Source organism: Alternaria alternata (assembly GCF_001642055.1).
Source record: "Alternaria alternata strain SRC1lrK2f unplaced genomic scaffold CC77scaffold_5, whole genome shotgun sequence".
NCBI lineage: Eukaryota > Fungi > Ascomycota > Dothideomycetes > Pleosporales > Pleosporaceae > Alternaria > Alternaria alternata.
Genome location: NW_017306194.1, coordinates 655147 through 674374, shown reverse-complemented (window position 1 = coordinate 674374; position 19228 = coordinate 655147). Strand labels below are relative to the sequence as shown.

Genomic DNA, 19228 nt, shown 5'->3' with positions numbered 1-19228 from the left:
TTGCGCGCATCTCAACTCCGATTCTGCCACCAATTGCCCATCGCGAGCTTCAATTGATCCATCTACAGCTTCACCATGTCTTTCATCAGGTCTTCCGCACTACGCGCCTCCTCATTAGCTCGCGCTGCCCGCCCAGCGAGGTATATCCGCACTGCCGAGCTCCAGCCATGGCAACGAGCTGTCCAACGCCGAACATATGCCAGCGGCCACGGTCCCGAGGGCGATGCTAAGAGCAGCGATGTCCCATGGTATGTCAAATTACTTTCCGATGATTCAGGCGTGCGCGAGCGTGGACATGCGGCGTATATCTTGGTTGGAATAGTGTACAGCTTCTGAATAGAGCATGGGGTGTGTGTGTGGGAGTACTATTCCGTTTTTGTAAAGCAACCAGATTGCCTACTTCTTATATCAAGTCTTCGATACACACTTGATGCTAATCGGATCTTCAGGATGGCCGCCGCCGTAGTTGGCACCGCTGTTGGTCTCTACACTGTCGTAAACCAAGATACAAACCACGGCGCCGAACACCACCCTCTCGGCGACCCACATGGCGAGGGCGGTGCCCAAAAGACTGGTACCGGATCTACCGTAGGCGAGGAGAACAAGCAGGATGAGCCTGAGGAGGAGACCAAGGACGAATCCAAGGAAGAGTCCAAGGACGAATCTAAGGAGGAGCCAAAGAGCGACCAGCAGGACCCATCCAAGCCCACCAAGGAGAACAGCGAGGAGAAGGACACGCAATCTCCTGACCAATCTGACAAGGTCAGTATAGCTGCAGGGTGAATGTTGATGGCATGCTAACTGGTACAGCCCGATCCCCGTAAGGAGGAGACCAAGAGCCAGAACGAGATGTCAGGCAAGCAAAAGGGACTGTCCAACGACAACACCGAACACACCTCGCAGATTTCCAAGCAACCCGAGAAGAGCAAGAAGGGCGAGGGTGTTGCTGAGACTGCTAAGCTACAAGGAACTGTCTCTACCGAGCGTCCTGGTGCGGAGAACAAGGAGGAGCGTGGAAAGGCTCAACAGGACAAGGACGCATAGATTATACCGTCGTCTCCATCCGATTCACCTCGATCGCCATAATACCTCCACGGTGCCGCATACCCGCTGCCCTTGTATAGCCTCGAATCAGATCAATTGATCATTTCATACTTGATTGTGTCGTGGGACTTCACTAGCAGCGTCGGAGTTTTTTCAAAGTCCAACCACAATATCCACCGGTAATTTGTTCAAGATTACTGGAATGCTGTTAGCGTAATTGTAATGCTGTTGCCATGATGCAAGCGTCGTTGGCTTGAAACAAATCGACGGTTCGACCCGCTATGTCTGCGCCACTGAGGCTGTGCTCATCATGTTCAGTCTGCATCGTTTCCACTTATGAACAATATTTGTCTAGATGCAGGAGAGTGTCCATCGGCGCGACCCAACAATGGTCATCGAAAACGCGTAGTGGAGGAGGCAGCCTCATGATTGGTTAGAGGATCTGGGCCGAGCCACCCGTAAGCGCCCGCCATCTCGCTCCGCGACGCTGTCACACCTCAACTCCAGCCTCGATTGGCCAAGCCCGCGCCTCACTGCATGTCTAAAAAGAGGGCCATCTTACGGCGGGAGCTCTACGAATCTCCATTCACTATGCTGCTCGCCTACGACATGAGGCAGGGCCAAGAGCCAACCGGAGCGCAAGGCGGCTCTGATGCAGGGCTGGCTTTCTTTGGACCTCGTACTTGTGCATGTACCGACTTGACGTGCAGGCCTTTGACCTGATATCAGACCTCCTGGCCCCCGGCTTGATCATCTTCTATAATCCAGCTTACCTTTGGACAACTCACAACTAACTGTGCCACCGGATATTGCCGCTGGCTCTGCACTCAAAGTCAATAGCGACTTCACATACGATACAGCTTATCTCTCGACGCCTCGATTGCAGGCATACGTTTTCCGTGAACCAACGCGCATCATGGATCCGCGACAGCATGGACACAGCCAGCAGCTTCAGCCTAAAATGACCTCCCGACAACACAACAGGTTTTCATGGCAGCAACCTCTCGAAGAAGATGCTCCGGCCTACCCACAATCGCAACAACAAACTCCACAGCATCAGCATCAGCCATACCAGCAGCCATACCAGCAGCCGGCACAGCTTCAGCAATCCCAAGTTAGCACTGATGCATCGAGGCACTTCTCCTATGCGCAAACACCTGCGGAGATGCGCGCCTTTGTATATACATCTTCGCCAAATGATCCTCCTATGCCACAGTCGATACCAATATCACTGCCAACATCGCCAGTGGGATACACACCTATCGATCCGCGCCCGCAATCGATGCTCGATGCGCAGCTTCCGGTCGTTCCGCCCCAATCCCAATCGGCTTACACGCCGTCGTCTTACGCGCAGGACGTTAAACCTCCAGTCTCTCCCGTCTCGCCTCAGCATACATCGCAAACGCAACATTTCTCGCCCGTCTCTCCGATACCACAGCCACAACCTAATGAACAGAGATCCGAAGTTGATACACAACAAAGCAGACACGCGCGGCAGATGAGCAATCTGTCCCCCATCAACACAAACATCCGGACGTATGCCATGCCTCCCATCCCTCCTACACCACCTTCAGGTACACATCAGACCTCGCCATTACCGCACAAGACACCAATCACTCCTGTCTCTGCCAATTCAATGCACAAAGACCAGCCACGGATCGATCCAACATCTCCCACGAACCGAATATCGCCATACCCAAACGAGCCCTACTCACCGCACGGCTTTACATCAGGTCAAAACAACAACTTCCATGCGGTCTTCTCTCCTGATGCTGCACATGGTCCCAACGGACTGGATTTTGCTGCACACCAACCAGGCCAAATTTCGCATCCGAATATGGAACTCGAGAAATCAAAAGAATGGTCGAACGGTCTCTGTGCGTGCAGTCCGGATCCTTCAACCTGTCTGACGGGTCTCTTTTGTCCTTGCATTCTTTACGGCCGTACATCGTACCGCCTTTCTCAAAAATCTGCAAAGAAAGACCCCACAGACATGCTCGGGCATAGCTCCACTAATGGACACTGTATAGTTATGGGATTGTCATGCGGACTATGGTGGCTGTTTCCCATGCTACAACGAACACGTATACGGCGTGCGTATAAGCTCGATGGCAGTTTTGGAAGCGATCTGCTCAAGGGTTGTTGCTGCTGTTGCTGTGTCACGGTACAGAATGAGAGGGAGGTCAAACACAGAGAGGAGGTTAGCAGACGGTGGGCCGGTCCGGCGAGTACAGATGCTTACACGAGGACTGGAGGCATGGTGTACAAGCCACAACAATAGAGAATGAGCATGTAGACCTTGCATTTGTAGTTTCTTTTCATTCAATGATACCCACGGTCCTTTTGTTGTGCTACAAGCACATCTTAGATGATTTGTCGTAAACAAGCATGTGCGTACAGTGCCCAGTCATGTGTTCCGTGCAATAGTTATTACCACTGACGCCTTCACAGCAGAGTACAAGCGCGTCCGCCTATATCCATTGCTTTGCAGAGCTTGCTTTATGTGCCTCGCCATCCTTCCTCTGCTGTATGTTGCCTGCATGCATCTCACCGGCTATCCCACCTGCCTCCCTTGAACCCTTCATCGGCCACGACGCCTAACGCTGCACAATCATTGCACATACCTGGACATCTGATCGTCCGCCTTTTAACGTTGTAAAACCTACAAACTGTTTCGGGAACGCCGTCGTCGATAGTGTGACAACGTATAATTCGTGCCATCGGAGTGTGTTCGTGGTTGCAGTCTTTGTACTGAGTCCAAAGTCTTTGACACATATCCTGAGTAGGGCTGTAGAGCTGAACGTATGACTTCGAGTATCACGATTTGAGCTTGTTGCTTTGAGATATATTGATGCTTTTGGTGCTATGTTCCTGCAGCGCTTGCAGATATGTGCTTTGGGACTTGAGAGTAGGTATGAGGATTAATATACTTCCTTACTGAGAAACCGTTTTGTAGGCATGGTTTATACATTCACGACTTAGCCAATCGAATTCCCGTCTTAGACTGATGAACTCCTCGTACTGTGAGCTCGCTCATTCACGTCTGCAAGTGTTGACATTGACAAGTATGTCTGTTATACTCTTCTGCAAATAGACAAGGCGGTTGCGTGTGTCTGAATGGGACGTGGCAGAGGCTGGTTAGCCGGATGAAGCAAGAGAGCTCAAAGTGTCTTGTTTATGAATCTAGTGTCATGTGCTTCACCGACTTGTAGGTAATCACTTACTCCGGTGATCGACCTATGAGCTGGCCGCCTTGGCCTTGAGCTCCTCCAGCTGCTTCTTAGCTGCCCACTGCTTCTCCACGTTGATCTTTTCCAGTATCTTGTCTGCGCCCTTTTCGATCAAGACCTTCGCAACCTCTTGTCCCATCTCTTCTGCTTCTTCTGCTGTTCGAACTTTTCGTGCTGCCTGGTACTCAACAAATTCTTTGCCATCTACACTGACTACCATGGCACTCAACACCAGTTCTTGGTCGTCGATATCTGGCTCTTCCTCTTCTACTGCATTTCCGTGTTTGTCGTAGTCTTTTGCTGGTTGGGTACCGATTGCGAGGCCCTTGCCGCCTCTCCATGATGTCTCAACACCGATAGGCACGCTGCAGCCTCCTTCCAAGGTGCGTAGTAGCGCTCGTTCGGCCGAACAGGCTCTTGTTGTCCGCTCGCATCGGATGCCGCTCATGATGTCCTTCATGGCCTTGTCGTTTTTCCTGATCTCAATGCCCAGAGCACCCTGACCAACCGCATGCAACATACCTCCGCTCGTGCTACTCAGATATTGTGTGATTCTATTATCGAGCCCCATCCTCTTCAAGCCGGCTGCAGCAAGAATGATGGCCGAGTATGGCGAATCTTCGGCATCCAGCTTTGCCAGCCTCGTTCCGACATTGCCTCTGAGATCGGCAAACTTCAAGTGTGGGTATAGTTTTCTTAACGTAGCGGCTCGTCGTACAGATGACGTACCAATGGTAGCACCTTGAGGGAGGGTCGCTAGTGTAGTCTCCTTCGGCAGACGAGGGGAGATCAAGAGGGCATCGCGGGGATCTTCGCGTTCGAGGATGGCGCCGATCTCGAGGTGATCTGGCAGCTGCGTTGGCATATCTATGCTGACTGTTAGTCTGCCCTATTACGCTCTTTTAGTATCTGAGTTCGATGAAGTACCCTTCAAACAGTGTACGATGATGTCCAGATCGCCAGACTCCAGCATGCTCTCCAGTTCACCTGTCCACAGACTCTTCGCGTTCTCGCCCTGGCTCAATTGCTGCAGGGGTGTGATCTTGTCCCTATCACCCTGCACCACAACAGGGCAGATGTTGAAGGTCCGGTCCGGGTAGGCATCTTTCAAGCTTCTCTCGACCGCGCGGGCTTGAATTTGGGCGAGTACCGAGTTGCGCGTGCCAATGTTGATAGGGGGAAATTGCGTGCTGGCCGATGTGTTGAGGCCTTCTGGATTGGGATGAGATGGTCCCTGGATATCTGCAACTGTTGCGGAAGCCATGGTGGATTGCGTATACGTCAAAAGAGTGGCGTGGTGTTGCAATGATTACTAGGAAAAGATCTGGCTGGAGATCTGGCGGGGTGTGTGGAGCATCATCAACGTCATATTTACCGCGGCCTAGCATTAGCGTCAGGTACACTCTTCAGTTGACGGGCATGTTGACCTGTCAAAGACGATCATACATGGGGTATAGCAAGCTTCCAAAATCTTGAAACACGATTCAAAATGAACAAGTACCGTTTCGCAGGGCCAACACACGGTATAGTAACCTCGAAAGATGTTGGTTTGAAGTCTTTTTAACATTGATGCATTATCTATTGCTACAGCGGCAGTTTGCCTACAATGAATCTAGTCATTGAAGAATGTGTTTACTTGTCTCCAGTGTTGTGGAGAGAGTTGGGGAGAGCTACATCGTCGTCAGCATCGCGGCATTATTGGACAGCTGGAGGACCTTTACCTCGCTCAACTGACTCAGGAACGATCTCCTGGATCTTCTTGGGCACGACCGAGTCCTCGCCATCGTTAAGAGCGTGGGTCTTGCTTGTAGATTGGCTGTTGGGGTTGCTGCCAGTGGGGTGGACCTACGGTCATATTAGCGAGCGTCAAGCCGCAATGTACAGATGTTGTGGACTTACACTCTCTGGCAGGCTCTCCTCGAGGCCCTTAGGGGCAGCCTCTTGGACTTTGTTTGGGACAGCGCTCTGTCCAGTGGCGTGCGAGGCACCCTGTCCGTGCTGGTTGGTTGAAGACATTCTGATGGAAGTTTGCTTGAAAAGGTGTGATTGTTGGATGAAAGGTCTGGAGATGGTGCGGAGTTGAGTAGTGAAAGGCATGTTTGGGATGCAAGTCGAATGGTATTTGAATGATTCTGATGTAGGGCCTGATTACAGCAGTTTATGTACGTATCAATGCTGATGTAACGCTTGTGGTGACGCCTCTAAGCCTGGGTCTTACCTGCACTCCAAACAACGCGTCATGACCGTGTAGTTCATATTGCTTCTCGTCCCATCGCTAGTGGGATTCTGCAGGATTGTGGATTATTATCCATGGCTGCAGCCTGAAATGCCACATATGGTGATTTAGGTATCGCGTGCGGAGCGGTCAGCACAAGATGATGCCGTCACGGTGAGGCGTAGAGCGACTCCGCGGCGAGCTTCACGGGGGCGAGAAGCCACATTACAATAGACGAACGTGATCATCGTAGATGTCGACATACATGTTTGCCTCCGACGTACCGACTTTCAGGGTCCGAGGAGCTATACGAACAAGTTTATGTAACGTTGGTCTGCGGTCGGTCTCTGAATGGCCCGATCGCGCTCCCTGCGTCCCTCTTCGGATTCTCGTATACTCGACACGCCACAACAAACCATTCCACGTTAGGTTCGTGTCATATGTAACCTGTGGTCTGGGCAACTGTCGTCATCACGTCCTCTTGCAAGATCTAGAGGAACGTAGATGCCTGGTGAACATGCGATTCGACCTTCTCAAAACATCAATTACAGAACGATGGGCATTTCCTTGCTTCAACCTCTGCTTTTTTTGCGAAAGACCTACGTATGGTGTTTCCAGCCCTAGGTTGTTTACCTCATTAATACGGGAAGCCGAAGAACTGCGCAGACGCAAGCAAAACTACAATGAGTAAGGCAAGATATGCTACAGATTGTCAAAATGTCAATGATTGCAATCGTGCGTGGTGGATCGATCATTAGTGAGAGTATATGTTATTCCAGGTTTAATCATTACAGCTTTGCCCTGACCCAGCTTTCGAGTACTTTTTGACTTCCCGTGCCCGAGTCACCCTTGTATCCCAGTATTCGTTCGAAGATCATCTCGTCGTGGCACGCTTTTGGTGTAACTACTGTAGTAACTAGTCCACCTTTACTACCAAAACCTTGTGTGAATTTCTTCGCAAATGCCTCGATGCCATCCTTTAGGATTTCGTTGTCACCCGCCCATATCAAGACTTCTTCTACGACATCGGCAACAGGCTCCCACCATTCTGGAGCTGCTAGAACAGGCTCGTTGTAGAAATCGCCGGCAAATGGAGAGTCGGAGCCTAGGAATGCTGATGCCCAACGAGAGAGGGTTCGCGCGTCAAACATATCACGTTGCGCGTTTGTGACAAATGCTGGTGTATTGGTTTGTGTCAAAGAGCACCACGGCGAAATGAGCAGTACCGCGTGAATCTTGGACGGAATGGACAACGGGGCGATCTCAGGATGTGGGTGTGCGAGGTGCGAGAGTAGGCCAAGTACAAGATTGCCGCCTGCGGAGTCGCCGCCCAATATCAGATCGGAAGGGTTACGGCCTTCTGTATGCACAAGGTAATCAAGTAGCTCGACTGCTTGCTTCAGCTGGCTGGGATACCTTGCCTCGGGTGCGAGGTCGTATGCGAGGAGGAGTGCGGATACATCGGGACCGAGGGACTTTTGGAAGTCGTCGAGCCACAGCATATGACCTGCAGTGCAGGGCGTTACATAGCCGCCACCTATTCATGTTAGTTGGATTTTACCAATTCTGAGCGTCCCGTCTTGCCATTAAAGTATACGAAAATCGTCTTCGCACTCCTGCTACCCAGCCAATGCGCCTGTGTTCCACTAGGTAGCTTGATGCTATCAGGTACGAACTTGTATTTCTCCGCATGCTGCATGTATGTGGGAGTTGACGATGCGCCGTTCGTGTACCGGTCTTGCGCAAGATCGAGGTTCCCTAGGTTGGTTCGGAACATGGCAAGCATGACATCTTTGAAGTACGTGTTGGACCCATTTTCGCCTTTGAATGGTGATGTGACGGAGCGTTGGAGAGCTGAGCCCACTGTTGGCAAGATTAGTGTTTGTTTTTGAGAAGATGACGTAGCGCATACTGGCTTTGAGAGTCGCCGAAGCGATGCCCAGTTTGCTTACATTCTGATCTGCCATGGTGTCGTTGTGATGGTACATGCGATGCGAACAGGACGCTCCCACCATCATCAACAACAACAACAACAACAACAACCCAGCTAGCTACCCCATGGTGCAAGTGGAGATGCAGACTAATCGTGCAGGTGCGGAGGGCATTATCCGATGAGCATCCCGAGGTTGGCGATAGTCCCCGCAATCGCTCCTCGGTTACCCCGTACTATGCCCCATGAGCTCTAACCTGCAGCTCGCAAAAGTCATCGCTGCTGTAGTGTCCCAGCTCATGACTCGGGAGAATCCTGCCACCGGGGCTGCTCATTCTCCTCCTGAATCGCAACCCACACATCCATGATCAGCATGGCGTCGCCGGCGGAGGCAGATACACCCGAAGGGGCCCCTAGAGATGATGGCTCGGGCGATGGTCAGCCCAACAAAAAGCGCAGGACTGGCCCCAATTCGCGTGGCGTGGCCAATCTCACGCCTGAACAGCTTGCCCGCAAGCGCGCAAACGACCGCGAAGCTCAACGTGCCATTCGAGAGCGCACCAAGAACCAGATCGATCGCCTCAATCAGCGCATCCGGGATCTGGAGAGTCAGCAGCCGTACCATGACCTGCAAGTCGTCCTCCGCGAGAAAGAGGCGGTCCAGGCGGAGAACGCAGATATCAGGAAGAGGCTGGAGAGCGTCCTGAGCATCATCCAGCCCATCGTTCGTGCCACGGGCGGTCTCAATGGCATGTTGACAAGGCACTTCGCAAGGAATCAAGCTGACGATACGTAGAACTGGCAGCCGCCGCCGAACGGTCGCCCCTTCCCATCCACCCTCACCAACAGCGCGACGCGCCTGTGCAACCTGCCGAACCACGACAGTTCCACATTGCCTCGCACGAGCTATCCACGGCCTCACCCCAGAACGGCGTGCATTCACCGAGCGTGACCGAGGGAGGAAGAGCTTGGCTGTATCCCAGCGATGCGCCAAACAGCCACCTGCGCCGCTACTCCAACGGCAGCCCCGGTCCCCATTTCGAGCAGTCGCGAACGCCCCATCTGCAGACTGAGATGCCCTTCGACGAACGTCTGGGCGTGGATTTTATACTCGACAACGGGCAAAGGAGAGCTGTCGATCCAAACCTGCCTCCACCGCAGCAGCCGCGACCCAGCAATGTGAGCAGCAGCCAGCATGCCATGTATGCGCCGAGCATGGTTGCGCACCTCACACTCCCTCGAAACCTTCCGGCAACATGTCCCCTGGATGTCATATTGCTCGACTTCCTCCAAGATCGACAAAATCGCGCTGCCGAGGGTGTGCCCATGAAGACACTAGTCGGACCACAGTACCCAAACTTCACCTCACTAGCGTATCCCGACCGTGTAGTTGATGCGCATCCGCTGTCAAAGCTGTTCACGGACATTCTACGCACATTTCCAGACATCTGCGGTAGGCCAGAGCAGGTTGCGATAGTCTTCATCATGTTCCTGGTCATGCGCTGGCAGATTGAACCTACGCAGGAAAACTATGATCGGTTGCCGCACTGGGTCACACCACGACCTTCTCAGCTGTTCACTGCCCACGCTTTGTGGATTGATCATCTTCCATGGTACGTACCAATCGCTGCTCTGAACTGTTTGGAAAGAGAGCACGGCTAACCTACTCCAGGCCTCGCCTTCGCGACAGACTCGTCACTAGCCAACCGCCCGTATCTTTCGAGAACTTCTTCATCCCCTTCACAACTACCATCTCGCTGAATTGGCCTTATGAGCCTCGCGACTGTCTCCTCCCGGCCTCAAAAGTTCACACCCACACCCTCTCGACAGCCTCGTCCGTATCCGTGTCCTCGCCTTTCTCCACACATGTAAACGCCGGCTCGCCGCAAGACCCTTCGACCCCGCAGCCCCCTGCTGCGAACAAGTCCGCTGGTATCACATCCATAGGCCCGCTGCCCAAGGAAGATGATCAATGGCTCATCAACCCGGCTTTCGAAACGCACCTCCGTGATCTGAACAACTGGACACTGGGCCCAAGCTTCAGAGGCAACTTTCCCGCATTTGCTGATTGCGTGAAGATCAAAGAGGGAAGGTGATGAGCAATGTAGATGTTATAATGCGTCGCGGTCAAGCGCTGACGTGTGGGTCAGGAAGGGTATTTATTTGGTATTGCATGTATATTTTATTGTATCATTGGAGGGTAATGAGGCGGCTCTATTGTGTATTAACAAGCATTTGGTATTGTATTTCTTCCGACGGTATACGCCTGGGCAGGCAGCACCGAGAAGCAGGCGGTGGGTGCTGGTGACAGGTGGCTTAGCATCATATTGGTATCATAACGACAACACGAAATTTATACCAACATCATCTTAACCCCGAGTTCGCCTGGTCTCTAATTGGTGAAGACGTGTGCTGGCCCCGCTTTTGTTTAGCAACGATGCCAACTCATCAGACCAACTGCCCCAAATTATTCGACCTTCCCTTCGCCGCAGCTGATACACCTTCAAACATACCCAGTATCCATACCATACGTCTTCTCACTATGGCTGTTCCTACACCAATCCGCGACCCTCTGCTGCAGCACATGTTCGCATATCTCAACCCTCGCCGCGATGAACTCCCCTCCCACATCGTTGAGACCATCGCTGGTGAGTAGCTCCCACTTCTTCAAATTCAAATAATTGATAAACCATGTTCAGGAAATCTCACATTTCTGGTGAAATACACTGCCGGTCCTAGTGTCCGCGCTTCCCAGATCTCAATTTCCGTGATCGACGTCCGTGGACCCAACAACAGTGAAGTCGGCCACAAGGCCACAGTCTGTATTCACGACGGCCCAGGCAAGTTTACAGTCGTGATGTGGAAGCAGGTAAATTGGGGTCAAAATGTCGTAATCGGGCTGGGAGAGAAAGTGGACAAGGCTATCAAAGATATCCTGGCGAAGGAAGGAAATGACGGATATGGTGACTTCGAGGGCTAGCAAGCAATTTGATCGATGCTCTCTTGTTGGACAAGAAGTTCTTGGAAGAAACTTGTTAGCCGACTACGTGAAGCTTCGCTTCTATCACCGTTCTCTCGACCTGGTGTCAGTTCATCTACAATAGGCTGTAAATATCGGCTAGTGATAGCATGAAGGATTCACATCACGTATCAGTGCCTAGGAAGAAGAAGAAGGTATGGGAACAGACATAGAAGCTCATCTGGAAAGCCTCAAGGCCGTGTACCGGTACTTCACCACCAACTTAGATTCTTACAGTGACATATACTTCCCTCTTGGCGCGCAGATACTCCGCCGGGCCCACTGTTTCCACCAGGACAATAGGAACGACGTTCTCAACGATTATCAGTTCATCATCTCCACTGTTGAAATATGCCTATTTCGCGCAGTAAATCGACCCAATATGACCATTGAATTTCCCGAACAGCGACTCTACGACTTCTACAGCCTTACTGCGATGAATGCTCCAAGAATTCTACCAACGGCGCATCGTCATTACAAGAAAGACGCTTGTTCATGATACTTTGTGGTATGTACTTGATCCATCCACTTCATCCCAGTCATAACCTGGCCAACATGCAAAGAGAACGTATCTAGCCAGCCTTCATCTTCCGATGATCCCCAATCACCTACGGCAGAGCGATTTCCCCACCAGACATCTCCGACGGCTCTCAAAACCGGTATTCTTGAATAAAGGGATATAAGGATCAGCCGCCTTGGGTGTGTTCGTCAACGAAGCGGGATGAACACACACAGTTATGTGCTGCTGTGTGAACAAGGACGATGAAAATGGCATGGTAGAAGTTTTGATCAAGAGCGTGATAGGGTACTAGAGAGTTTTTCAGAGGTGAAAGGGGAGAAAGTGTGTTAGCAAGACAGGAAAACGCAAGGTTAGCAACAGGTGCTATTATCAAAGGATCTGGAGACAGAGAGGGTGATTGGAAGAGTCTCAAAGTTGCGTGTGACATACGGAGATGTATCAATAAGAACAGTGCTGGGACGATTTCGAGGCACTGCAGCATGTGATAGTGGCGGTGAGGATGAGCATCTAGACTGTACAGTCAATGTTTGTATGTGTAACTGCAGTGGCTTGGCATCATGTTCTACTGCAACTTCCGCTTTTCCAAGCTCTCTCACTCGCAATACCACCTGTAGACAACGAGCACTCTCTTCAAACCTCGAGCCGCAACCGCATTGCCCGATGTCTGCGCCTCAGCCCGCAAGTGCGCTCGAACAGCGCATCTACGACCTCTTACGTCCCTTCCGCAACGAGTGTTATGAAGAAATCGATCCTGTAGACCAGGTCGCAGCGACCAATCGAGCAATTAAGCTTGAGCGTATTGTCATCGTTCTAGCTCGTATGTGCCAGACCCCATCTCACTTACGACACTGACTCACTCGTTCAGAAAACATCGCCTTCCTCGCGCACAATCATATTGCGAATACCGAAAACAACATCAGTACCTCCGATATCTTTGTGGTTACAAGAGGCTGGGCGGGAGATGGAGTGGCTACGACTGACGGTGCCATCGCTGTTTTGGTGCGTTATCCAGAAGGGTTTATGGGTGTTGTCAAGGCTACATTCGAGGCCAAGGTAACTATCGTCGATGCATTGTGTACCAAAGTTGACAAGATGATTGCTGAGAACTTCTGAAAGAAGCGGCAATGGCTGTAATGAGAAGGAATTGATGTGGCTATGGGAGGATTGGTCGGCAACACTAGGCAAGAGCGTAAGCTCGTGAGTAGTTCAGATAGTACGAGGTGTTAATTGTGGCCGAATGGATCTGCTAGCGCTGTCCTTTTGCCTGCACCTTACAACACTGTGTAACTAAGCTCGACCCCGAGCATCTAACGTGTGACGGGCTGGCCTGGTTGCAGTTGAAGTGAGGCTTGCTAGTCGGGAGATTCCTGGACGCGGCTCTGACTCGTTGATTACACCTGAATCACTGCCATCAGCGGCTGGACGCTGTTTTTCAAGCCAGACAGGTAATTGGTAGGTGGGATGGGAACATTGCACAGCGTTCAGTATAGGGCAGAGTAACCTCAACTGAACGATCAATGCGTCCTTGCCCAGTCCCGGTAAAAGTCCAGACATTCGGCGTTGGCTACGCTCGCGCTCGTCTTAACATTGAGTCCGCAAAGTATTTGCTTGACAGCTCCTTCTACCTTTTTCCCGTTAGTGGTAACAGGTATCTCTGGACATTCGTCCACGACAGCGGGAACATGGCGCGCACTGAGTGCTTGTTTGATCGTTGTCTTTATTTTTCCAACAAGATTGTCAGAAATTTGACGGCCTTCTGCCATCTTCAGGAAAAGCACGACCGTCTCATCTGTATCAGACTCTCTCCTTCGCCCAATGCAAAGCGCATCTGCCACATCTTCAGGGAAATGTTGGAGCACCACATTGTATATCTCAGCTGATCCAAAGCGTACGCCTGCAGGTTTGAGTATACCGTCACTGCGTCCGAGCATCCACAGCCCACCAGTGGCGGGATTGAAGCGCACAAAGTCGCCGTGATGCCAGATGGGCTGCTTTTTTTCGTTCGTGAACTTGTCAAAATATGACTTCCAGTACTTTGAATCTCCTTCTGGTCCCCAAAACGCCACAGGTTGACATATGAAGGGTTTGGTACAGACCAAGTCGCCCGGTTCGCCCGAGGCTGAGACGTCGGCACCTGTGTAGTCATACGCAGCGATCGCCATGCCTAAACCAGCGCCTTGGATTTCGCCTTCATAGACGGGTAGAAGTGGGTTCGGTGCGCCAAACAATGAAATGATATCCGTACCGCCGGTAATGCTGCCTAGGTTGATGGTCGAGGGGAAGGCGGAATATACATAAGAGAACGTCGAAGGGGCGAGTGGCGAACCTGTGGAATAGATCGCCTCCAATTTGTCCATGACAAGTCCAGCAGCGGATGGGTCAACGGACTTTTGCTCTAGAATGGATAGGTACTTTGCGGATGTGCCGAAGTGGGTGATGCCGAACTCATCTATCAGACGATGCATCGCTAGGTCGTCTGCAACGGAAGTTGACGGGTCGGACTTGTCTACATAGCGGAATGGAGAACCATCATAGAGTACCAATGTAGCCCCTGATGCCAGTCCACTGACCAACCAATGCCACATCATCCACGTACATGTTGTAAAATAGAAGAGCCGTGATCGGAGTGTCATCGAGCAGTGAATAATGTGCTCTTTCTTGTGTTGGAGGAGTGTACCGATGGCTCCATGGACAATACATTTGGGTGCACCTGTCGTGCCACTTGAATACAAGATATATACCGGATGGTCTGGCGGCAATTGCTTGAAGACAAGCTCTGACATTGACTTCAGTGCTGTAAATGTTGCGTAATCGTAGGTTTTGCCAGATTTTACAGGAATGGAGGTGACATCGAACTGTACTGAGGCTACAGTAGGGAAGATAACAACAGCTTGGAGAGATGGCAGGTCCCGCGCAATGTCGGCAACCTTGGGTAGTACTGGATGGCTGCGGCCGTTGTAGAAGGCAGCGTTGTCTGCAAAGAGCAAAGCCGGCTCGATCTGACGTAATCTATCGAGCACAGCGTGGACGCCTGTATCTGGGCTGACTGCTGTCCACACTGCTCCCAGCGACGTCGCAGCTAGCATTGCTACCAAGGCGCTTGTGTGGTTCGCGACATAGCCAGCCACTCGATCGCCTTCCTTGAGGCCCAGATGTATCATTCCGGCTTGGCACAGCTTTACTCTGTCCCTGAGCTCCTGCCATGTCACAGTCTCCCTTGTGGTTTCTGTTGCGGCGATAACAGCAGGTGAGGAAGGATCGACTGTAGTGGTGGGGAACAGGAGGTTCTCGGCGAAGTTGAGTGTTGCTCCCGGGAAGAAAGCTGGACGAGGAAACATGGGCGCGTCGTCATCCACAGCCTATCCATTGTAAGCAAATATAATGTGCATGAACCCAAGACGACTGACTGATGTTGGGGTTCCTTGGTGCCTGATACCCACGAAATCCCAGGCTCTTTGCCAGAAGCTGTTGACATTGTTGATACTCCATGCGTGTAACTCCGAGTAGTTGGAAAGCCGCAGATTATGTGTCTCATTCACCAATTTGAGGAACTGGTACATGGGTGTCGTTTTTGGAGAAGGATGCTCCCACAGGAGTTTGGGACCTGTTGGACTGCCATTGGTGCCTTTCGTTTCGTTCATCGTGTCGCAGCCGGTATGAGAAGTGCTTCCAGGAGCCGTAGCATCAGAGTTGGCAAAAATTTGAGGTTTACGGCTATCCAAGGCTTCCAACAATTCCTGACAGGGGCCTCGGTTCCCCCGCGCCCGATCTTGTGGAGCGGCAAATTCCGCTGGCGGATCGCGAAAACATCGCGGTTCCCCACGTCAGAACACAACAGCAACCCCATGGGCAGTCCGGTCCTCATCGTTTTCATTCCGCGTATCCAGTCCGAAACGCGTTCTTTCATCGACGGCAGGCTTTCTGTATATACTGTCTACGTCACTCTAGTGGGGCTGCAGGACTGCGCCACGCGTGTGCGAAAGCGTCAACTACGCGCCTACGCTCTCAATACGGCATGAATGCGCCTGTGGATCACCACAGCCCTCACAGCTGATTCACAGCCACCAAACTCAACATTCTTGCTCTCATTATGCCACGAAAATTAGCGACCTCACCGGTATGGAGGCACAACGTGCGGACGCAGTGCTGAACATGGGAAATGAAGAAGTAACCAGGCCTTTCATTTCCAAATCGCCATCACTACCTCATCTGCGTGTTTCAGTACCACGATCGGCACGTTGGCTGGGGCCTTTTTCACCGGTTTCCAGGGCGTTGGAAGCGTAGTCTGATGGTGTGTAGGACAACGCATTCATGCCTAGCCCTAAGTGGGATAGCACATGGTCTTTGCCCTCAGGCTTGAGCATTTGTTACTGCATCGCCTACTGTCTTCATGGATCTTTTTCATATAGTTTGTTAGGAAATTACGAGGCACATTCGAAACAGACCGTCTGAGCGAATCGAGGCATTGGCAGCAAACACCATGGGAAAAATCGGATGCAGGAACAATCTTACATCTGCCATGGCTGGGTATCAGGATCAGACGATCACCTGGACATGCTACGCGATGGCACGGACGTTTGCCTAATTTCCTTCCACGCAAATTTCACATCTGCGACGCTTCGGACAACAGTTCCATCTGCTTTGCACCTCCAGCGTTGTATGGCTCGTTGTCTGGAACCCTCCGGAACTTCGGAAATGCACTCATGATGGGATCGAAAGTCCTCAGTTGAAGCCAAATGGACCCGTATGAGCCTCTTGATGATGAGATGATGGTCCATGCCATCTGTCGCGACTACAGCACCAAGGAAGGCGGGACGATCACTGAATGCTCGAGGACTCATCTTTAGCCAACTTTTCGAGTGAGTGTTACTAATGCCGACCCATATCTCAGGTGGCCAAGACTTTGCCGTATGTGCTCCGAGCGCCCGAAGATATATGGTTTTGGGGACTGGTACCTGCATCTGTCATCTGTCAGCTAGATCGGGGGTGTGACGTGTGAACACTCGCATCCTGCTAGATCCACTGTCCTGCCTATAGCTCTGGGACTAGGCCTACAGATGGGTTCCTCAGGGGTATTGCCAGAACTGGCTGCAGGACCGCTACAATGCTAGTGCTTATCTTGGACTGAGCAGTGTTGAGGGCTTGCCAGTGGATCCAGCACTTGCTATAATCCTGGACATGCCATCGCAAGTGCGGGTCTTGTTTGATGCTGCAGATGTTCGCGTCTTTTCGGATATCTTATTTGCATGCTTAGCGCAAACACGTTTCGTCCGCAAGACATTCAGTTCCCTCGCCACGAATCTCTGACAACGGGATAGGTAGGGGTTGATACGCACCAAGCCCATACATTTGCGAGATCGACATAGTCAGGAGCCTGCGCCCCCATGCTGAGGGTATGCGACCTGCATCTACGCTTCCATAAACGGGAGCACTTGAGTCGGCCGATGCTCTTCCTTGGGTGTCTGTGAGTTTTATGGTCCATGTCCTGGCCTCTTTACCCCCTTTCTCCGCTGAAGGTACACACATGAAACTGAAGATGCACGGCTGAGCCGGAAGTTTGCGATTGGTCTACCAGTACGATAAGACTCGGATCTGTTGGATGTCTAGCCTGATATCTTCACGCATCTAGAAGATACCCGTGATACTCTAGTATCATGATGACAGACGACTAATGCCCTTGTGTACAACGAATTTGATTGTGAGTAGTAAGACCCTAAAGAGAGGTAAAGCTCGAAAGATTTCACACCAGCACCGGGAGCAGAAACGCCACCGGATCGCATCACAATCCAACGACTTGGGTAACAAGTAAACGATGCAGCTTACAACCCTGTACCATGCCCTGGTTCATTGCTGCTCTTACCAAAACGGCCAGAGCTAGTGAAGCTCCATGCTTCACGTTGCCGTAATAGATCAAGAAAGGGCGTCAGAAAAGGAGTGAAAGATACGAACACGTGCGAAGCAACCACACTGGCTTCAAGTCTGGGATACATGGGCACCATATAGACTTAAAAGGTCCCAGTACTGACCTGATATCAACATTACCATCAACCACCTTAGACTTTCCAGTATCAAATCAACCTTCGAAATCCAGCTTGTCGAAGTTGCTGGTGAGTTCGATGTTAGTTTTCTCCCTTGAGGTTTGTCTCGAAAGACTTTGGCTTACATTTCAGCACTTAGTACCAACCCCCAACACGGTCATTTTGATTCGCAAACCTTGCAAATATGGGCAGTCGCAGTAGGCGCGATGCCTTCTCTATCGAAAACCACAACCACACCATGTCTTCTTCAGCGGCCAACGAAATACGGCGTTTACCTTCAACCGCCCCATGCCCATATCATGCGGCTGTGCTTGCAACCGATTTCCGGCAATCTGGATCTCAGTCGGCAACATTCACACGCGAGATGCTCCAGTACACCCCACCCTTGACTCTGACGCAAGATTGGTGTATCGGCTCTTCAGCAAGCAGTGGGTGCACCTGTGCGTCTTCTGGAGGACCTGGGAGTGACAATATGTCCCGCGAGATCGATGCCATTATTCGAGCTTCTAAAGTTGCTGCCGCAGCCAATCCAATTCCCCCACGCAACGACAAATGAGACCGTGCCGGATCGGCAGTAGGAAAACCGTTTGAGTAAAGACTATTGTGAAACCTGGTATGGGTAGTTTCTGGATGGGGTTGTTTCTTTCTTGCAAAGTGCCAGGTTGCGAAGGTCGCTACGCCAAGGAACCTCCTCGGCACTGACATCTTAATGGAGTTCTTTTGAAGATCAAAACTGGGCAGTTGTTAGTACGGCTATCTTTGTAGCATACGATGTATTTTCACGATCTACTTGGCCAATTATATCCAGTTCGGCAAAAGATTTATCGGTCGCCGTTTGCGCCACAGTAAGCGATCGCTTCCAGTGTCGGTAGCGTGATTAGGTACGTGGGCTTCGATACGGTACATCAGATAATGTCGCCACTATGTTCAACACTGACGCATCTACGTGCAGGAGTGGACGCTATGATCTACAAGTCTGCGTCGTTACTGCAAGGTCGATCGAACGATAGGTGTGATATTCATCTCATGAAGGCCATTCAGATAGTGTTTGCTGCTTGGTCTAGCTGAACAGAAATGAACCCTGAAGCCGAGGACGGGCCCTCTTTGGCGCGGCTTTTAAACGTTGCTTCCAAGATTGTTCACCGACGCATCAGGAATTCGAAGATTCTTGGCCTGACAACCTCGTGCTAATGGTTCCATATCGCTGCTTGAGTTACTGTAACATCTTCGAT

At 51.4% G+C, this 19228-nt stretch overlaps 10 protein-coding genes across 10 annotated transcripts; 5 read left to right on the top strand and 5 right to left on the bottom strand.

Moving 5' to 3' along the window:
• The first annotated feature begins 36 nt into the window (after positions 1-36).
• On the top strand, positions 37-1077 carry CC77DRAFT_1018017 (hypothetical protein). The gene is made up of 3 exons (XM_018524525.1): positions 37-248; positions 450-762; positions 811-1077. The coding sequence occupies exons 1-3, from the start codon at positions 76-78 to the stop codon at positions 1042-1044; spliced, it is 720 nt and encodes a 239-aa protein (XP_018388609.1). The 5' UTR covers positions 37-75; the 3' UTR covers positions 1045-1077.
• Positions 1078-1960: 883 nt separating this feature from the next.
• On the top strand, positions 1961-3325 carry CC77DRAFT_1048131 (PLAC8-domain-containing protein; the record flags this gene model as incomplete). The annotated part of the gene is made up of 1 exon (XM_018527512.1): positions 1961-3325. The coding sequence occupies one exon, from the start codon at positions 1961-1963 to the stop codon at positions 3323-3325; it is 1365 nt and encodes a 454-aa protein (XP_018388608.1).
• Positions 3326-3822: 497 nt separating this feature from the next.
• On the bottom strand, positions 3823-5603 carry CC77DRAFT_1018015 (porphobilinogen deaminase). The gene is made up of 2 exons (XM_018524524.1): positions 5202-5603; positions 3823-5141 (listed from the first exon to the last, which is right to left on the bottom strand). The coding sequence occupies exons 1-2, from the start codon at positions 5536-5538 to the stop codon at positions 4282-4284; spliced, it is 1197 nt and encodes a 398-aa protein (XP_018388607.1). The 5' UTR covers positions 5539-5603; the 3' UTR covers positions 3823-4281.
• A 303-nt stretch (positions 5604-5906) lies between these two features.
• CC77DRAFT_1006587 (hypothetical protein) lies at positions 5907-6371 on the bottom strand (the record flags this gene model as incomplete). Its single annotated transcript, XM_018523426.1, has 3 exons — positions 5907-5944; positions 5996-6119; positions 6174-6371. 3 exons carry the CDS (start codon positions 6369-6371, stop codon positions 5907-5909), a joined length of 360 nt encoding a protein of 119 aa, XP_018388606.1.
• An 856-nt stretch (positions 6372-7227) lies between these two features.
• CC77DRAFT_1018013 (alpha/beta-hydrolase) lies at positions 7228-8533 on the bottom strand. The gene is made up of 3 exons (XM_018524523.1): positions 8402-8533; positions 8074-8352; positions 7228-8026 (listed from the first exon to the last, which is right to left on the bottom strand). The coding sequence occupies exons 1-3, from the start codon at positions 8454-8456 to the stop codon at positions 7278-7280; spliced, it is 1083 nt and encodes a 360-aa protein (XP_018388605.1). The 5' UTR covers positions 8457-8533; the 3' UTR covers positions 7228-7277.
• Positions 8534-8707: 174 nt separating this feature from the next.
• On the top strand, positions 8708-10783 carry CC77DRAFT_1018012 (hypothetical protein). The gene is made up of 3 exons (XM_018524522.1): positions 8708-9168; positions 9216-10032; positions 10092-10783. Exons 1-3 carry the CDS (start codon positions 8793-8795, stop codon positions 10513-10515), a joined length of 1617 nt encoding a protein of 538 aa, XP_018388604.1. The 5' UTR covers positions 8708-8792; the 3' UTR covers positions 10516-10783.
• A 76-nt stretch (positions 10784-10859) lies between these two features.
• On the top strand, positions 10860-11654 carry CC77DRAFT_1092557 (hypothetical protein). The gene is made up of 2 exons (XM_018529637.1): positions 10860-11067; positions 11119-11654. The coding sequence occupies exons 1-2, from the start codon at positions 10962-10964 to the stop codon at positions 11397-11399; spliced, it is 387 nt and encodes a 128-aa protein (XP_018388603.1). The 5' UTR covers positions 10860-10961; the 3' UTR covers positions 11400-11654.
• Positions 11655-11989: 335 nt separating this feature from the next.
• CC77DRAFT_699442 (hypothetical protein) lies at positions 11990-12322 on the bottom strand. The gene has a single exon (XM_018532809.1). It carries the CDS (start codon positions 12211-12213, stop codon positions 12043-12045), a length of 171 nt encoding a protein of 56 aa, XP_018388602.1. The 5' UTR covers positions 12214-12322; the 3' UTR covers positions 11990-12042.
• Positions 12323-12618: 296 nt separating this feature from the next.
• Positions 12619-13071, top strand: CC77DRAFT_1058908 (hypothetical protein; the record flags this gene model as incomplete). Its single annotated transcript, XM_018528175.1, has 2 exons — positions 12619-12775; positions 12824-13071. The coding sequence occupies 2 exons, from the start codon at positions 12619-12621 to the stop codon at positions 13069-13071; spliced, it is 405 nt and encodes a 134-aa protein (XP_018388601.1).
• Positions 13072-13141: 70 nt separating this feature from the next.
• On the bottom strand, positions 13142-15838 carry CC77DRAFT_699440 (acetoacetate-CoA ligase). Its single transcript, XM_018532808.1, has 2 exons — positions 15366-15838; positions 13142-15317 (listed from the first exon to the last, which is right to left on the bottom strand). Exons 1-2 carry the CDS (start codon positions 15597-15599, stop codon positions 13473-13475), a joined length of 2079 nt encoding a protein of 692 aa, XP_018388600.1. The 5' UTR covers positions 15600-15838; the 3' UTR covers positions 13142-13472.
• Positions 15839-19228: the final 3390 nt, after the last annotated feature.

Coding starts and splice junctions, on each gene's coding strand:
- CC77DRAFT_1018017 (XM_018524525.1), top strand. CDS start 76: ATGTCTTTCATCAGGTCTTCCGCACTACGCGCCTCCTCATTAGCTCGC. Junction 249..449: donor AAGAGCAGCGATGTCCCATG/GTATGTCAAATT, acceptor TCGGATCTTCAG/GATGGCCGCCGCCGTAGTTG. Junction 763..810: donor CTCCTGACCAATCTGACAAG/GTCAGTATAGCT, acceptor TAACTGGTACAG/CCCGATCCCCGTAAGGAGGA.
- CC77DRAFT_1018015 (XM_018524524.1), bottom strand. CDS start 5,538: ATGGCTTCCGCAACAGTTGCAGATATCCAGGGACCATCTCATCCCAAT. Junction 5,142..5,201: donor CATCGTACACTGTTTGAAGG/GTACTTCATCGA, acceptor CAGTCAGCATAG/ATATGCCAACGCAGCTGCCA.
- CC77DRAFT_1018013 (XM_018524523.1), bottom strand. CDS start 8,456: ATGGCAGATCAGAATGTAAGCAAACTGGGCATCGCTTCGGCGACTCTC. Junction 8,353..8,401: donor TTCGGCGACTCTCAAAGCCA/GTATGCGCTACG, acceptor TCTTGCCAACAG/TGGGCTCAGCTCTCCAACGC. Junction 8,027..8,073: donor GATTTTCGTATACTTTAATG/GCAAGACGGGAC, acceptor TAACATGAATAG/GTGGCGGCTATGTAACGCCC.
- CC77DRAFT_1018012 (XM_018524522.1), top strand. CDS start 8,793: ATGGCGTCGCCGGCGGAGGCAGATACACCCGAAGGGGCCCCTAGAGAT. Junction 9,169..9,215: donor TGCCACGGGCGGTCTCAATG/GCATGTTGACAA, acceptor GACGATACGTAG/AACTGGCAGCCGCCGCCGAA. Junction 10,033..10,091: donor TGGATTGATCATCTTCCATG/GTACGTACCAAT, acceptor AACCTACTCCAG/GCCTCGCCTTCGCGACAGAC.
- CC77DRAFT_1092557 (XM_018529637.1), top strand. CDS start 10,962: ATGGCTGTTCCTACACCAATCCGCGACCCTCTGCTGCAGCACATGTTC. Junction 11,068..11,118: donor CATCGTTGAGACCATCGCTG/GTGAGTAGCTCC, acceptor AACCATGTTCAG/GAAATCTCACATTTCTGGTG.
- CC77DRAFT_699442 (XM_018532809.1), bottom strand. CDS start 12,213: ATGCCATTTTCATCGTCCTTGTTCACACAGCAGCACATAACTGTGTGT.
- CC77DRAFT_699440 (XM_018532808.1), bottom strand. CDS start 15,599: ATGAACGAAACGAAAGGCACCAATGGCAGTCCAACAGGTCCCAAACTC. Junction 15,318..15,365: donor ACCAAGGAACCCCAACATCA/GTCAGTCGTCTT, acceptor TACAATGGATAG/GCTGTGGATGACGACGCGCC.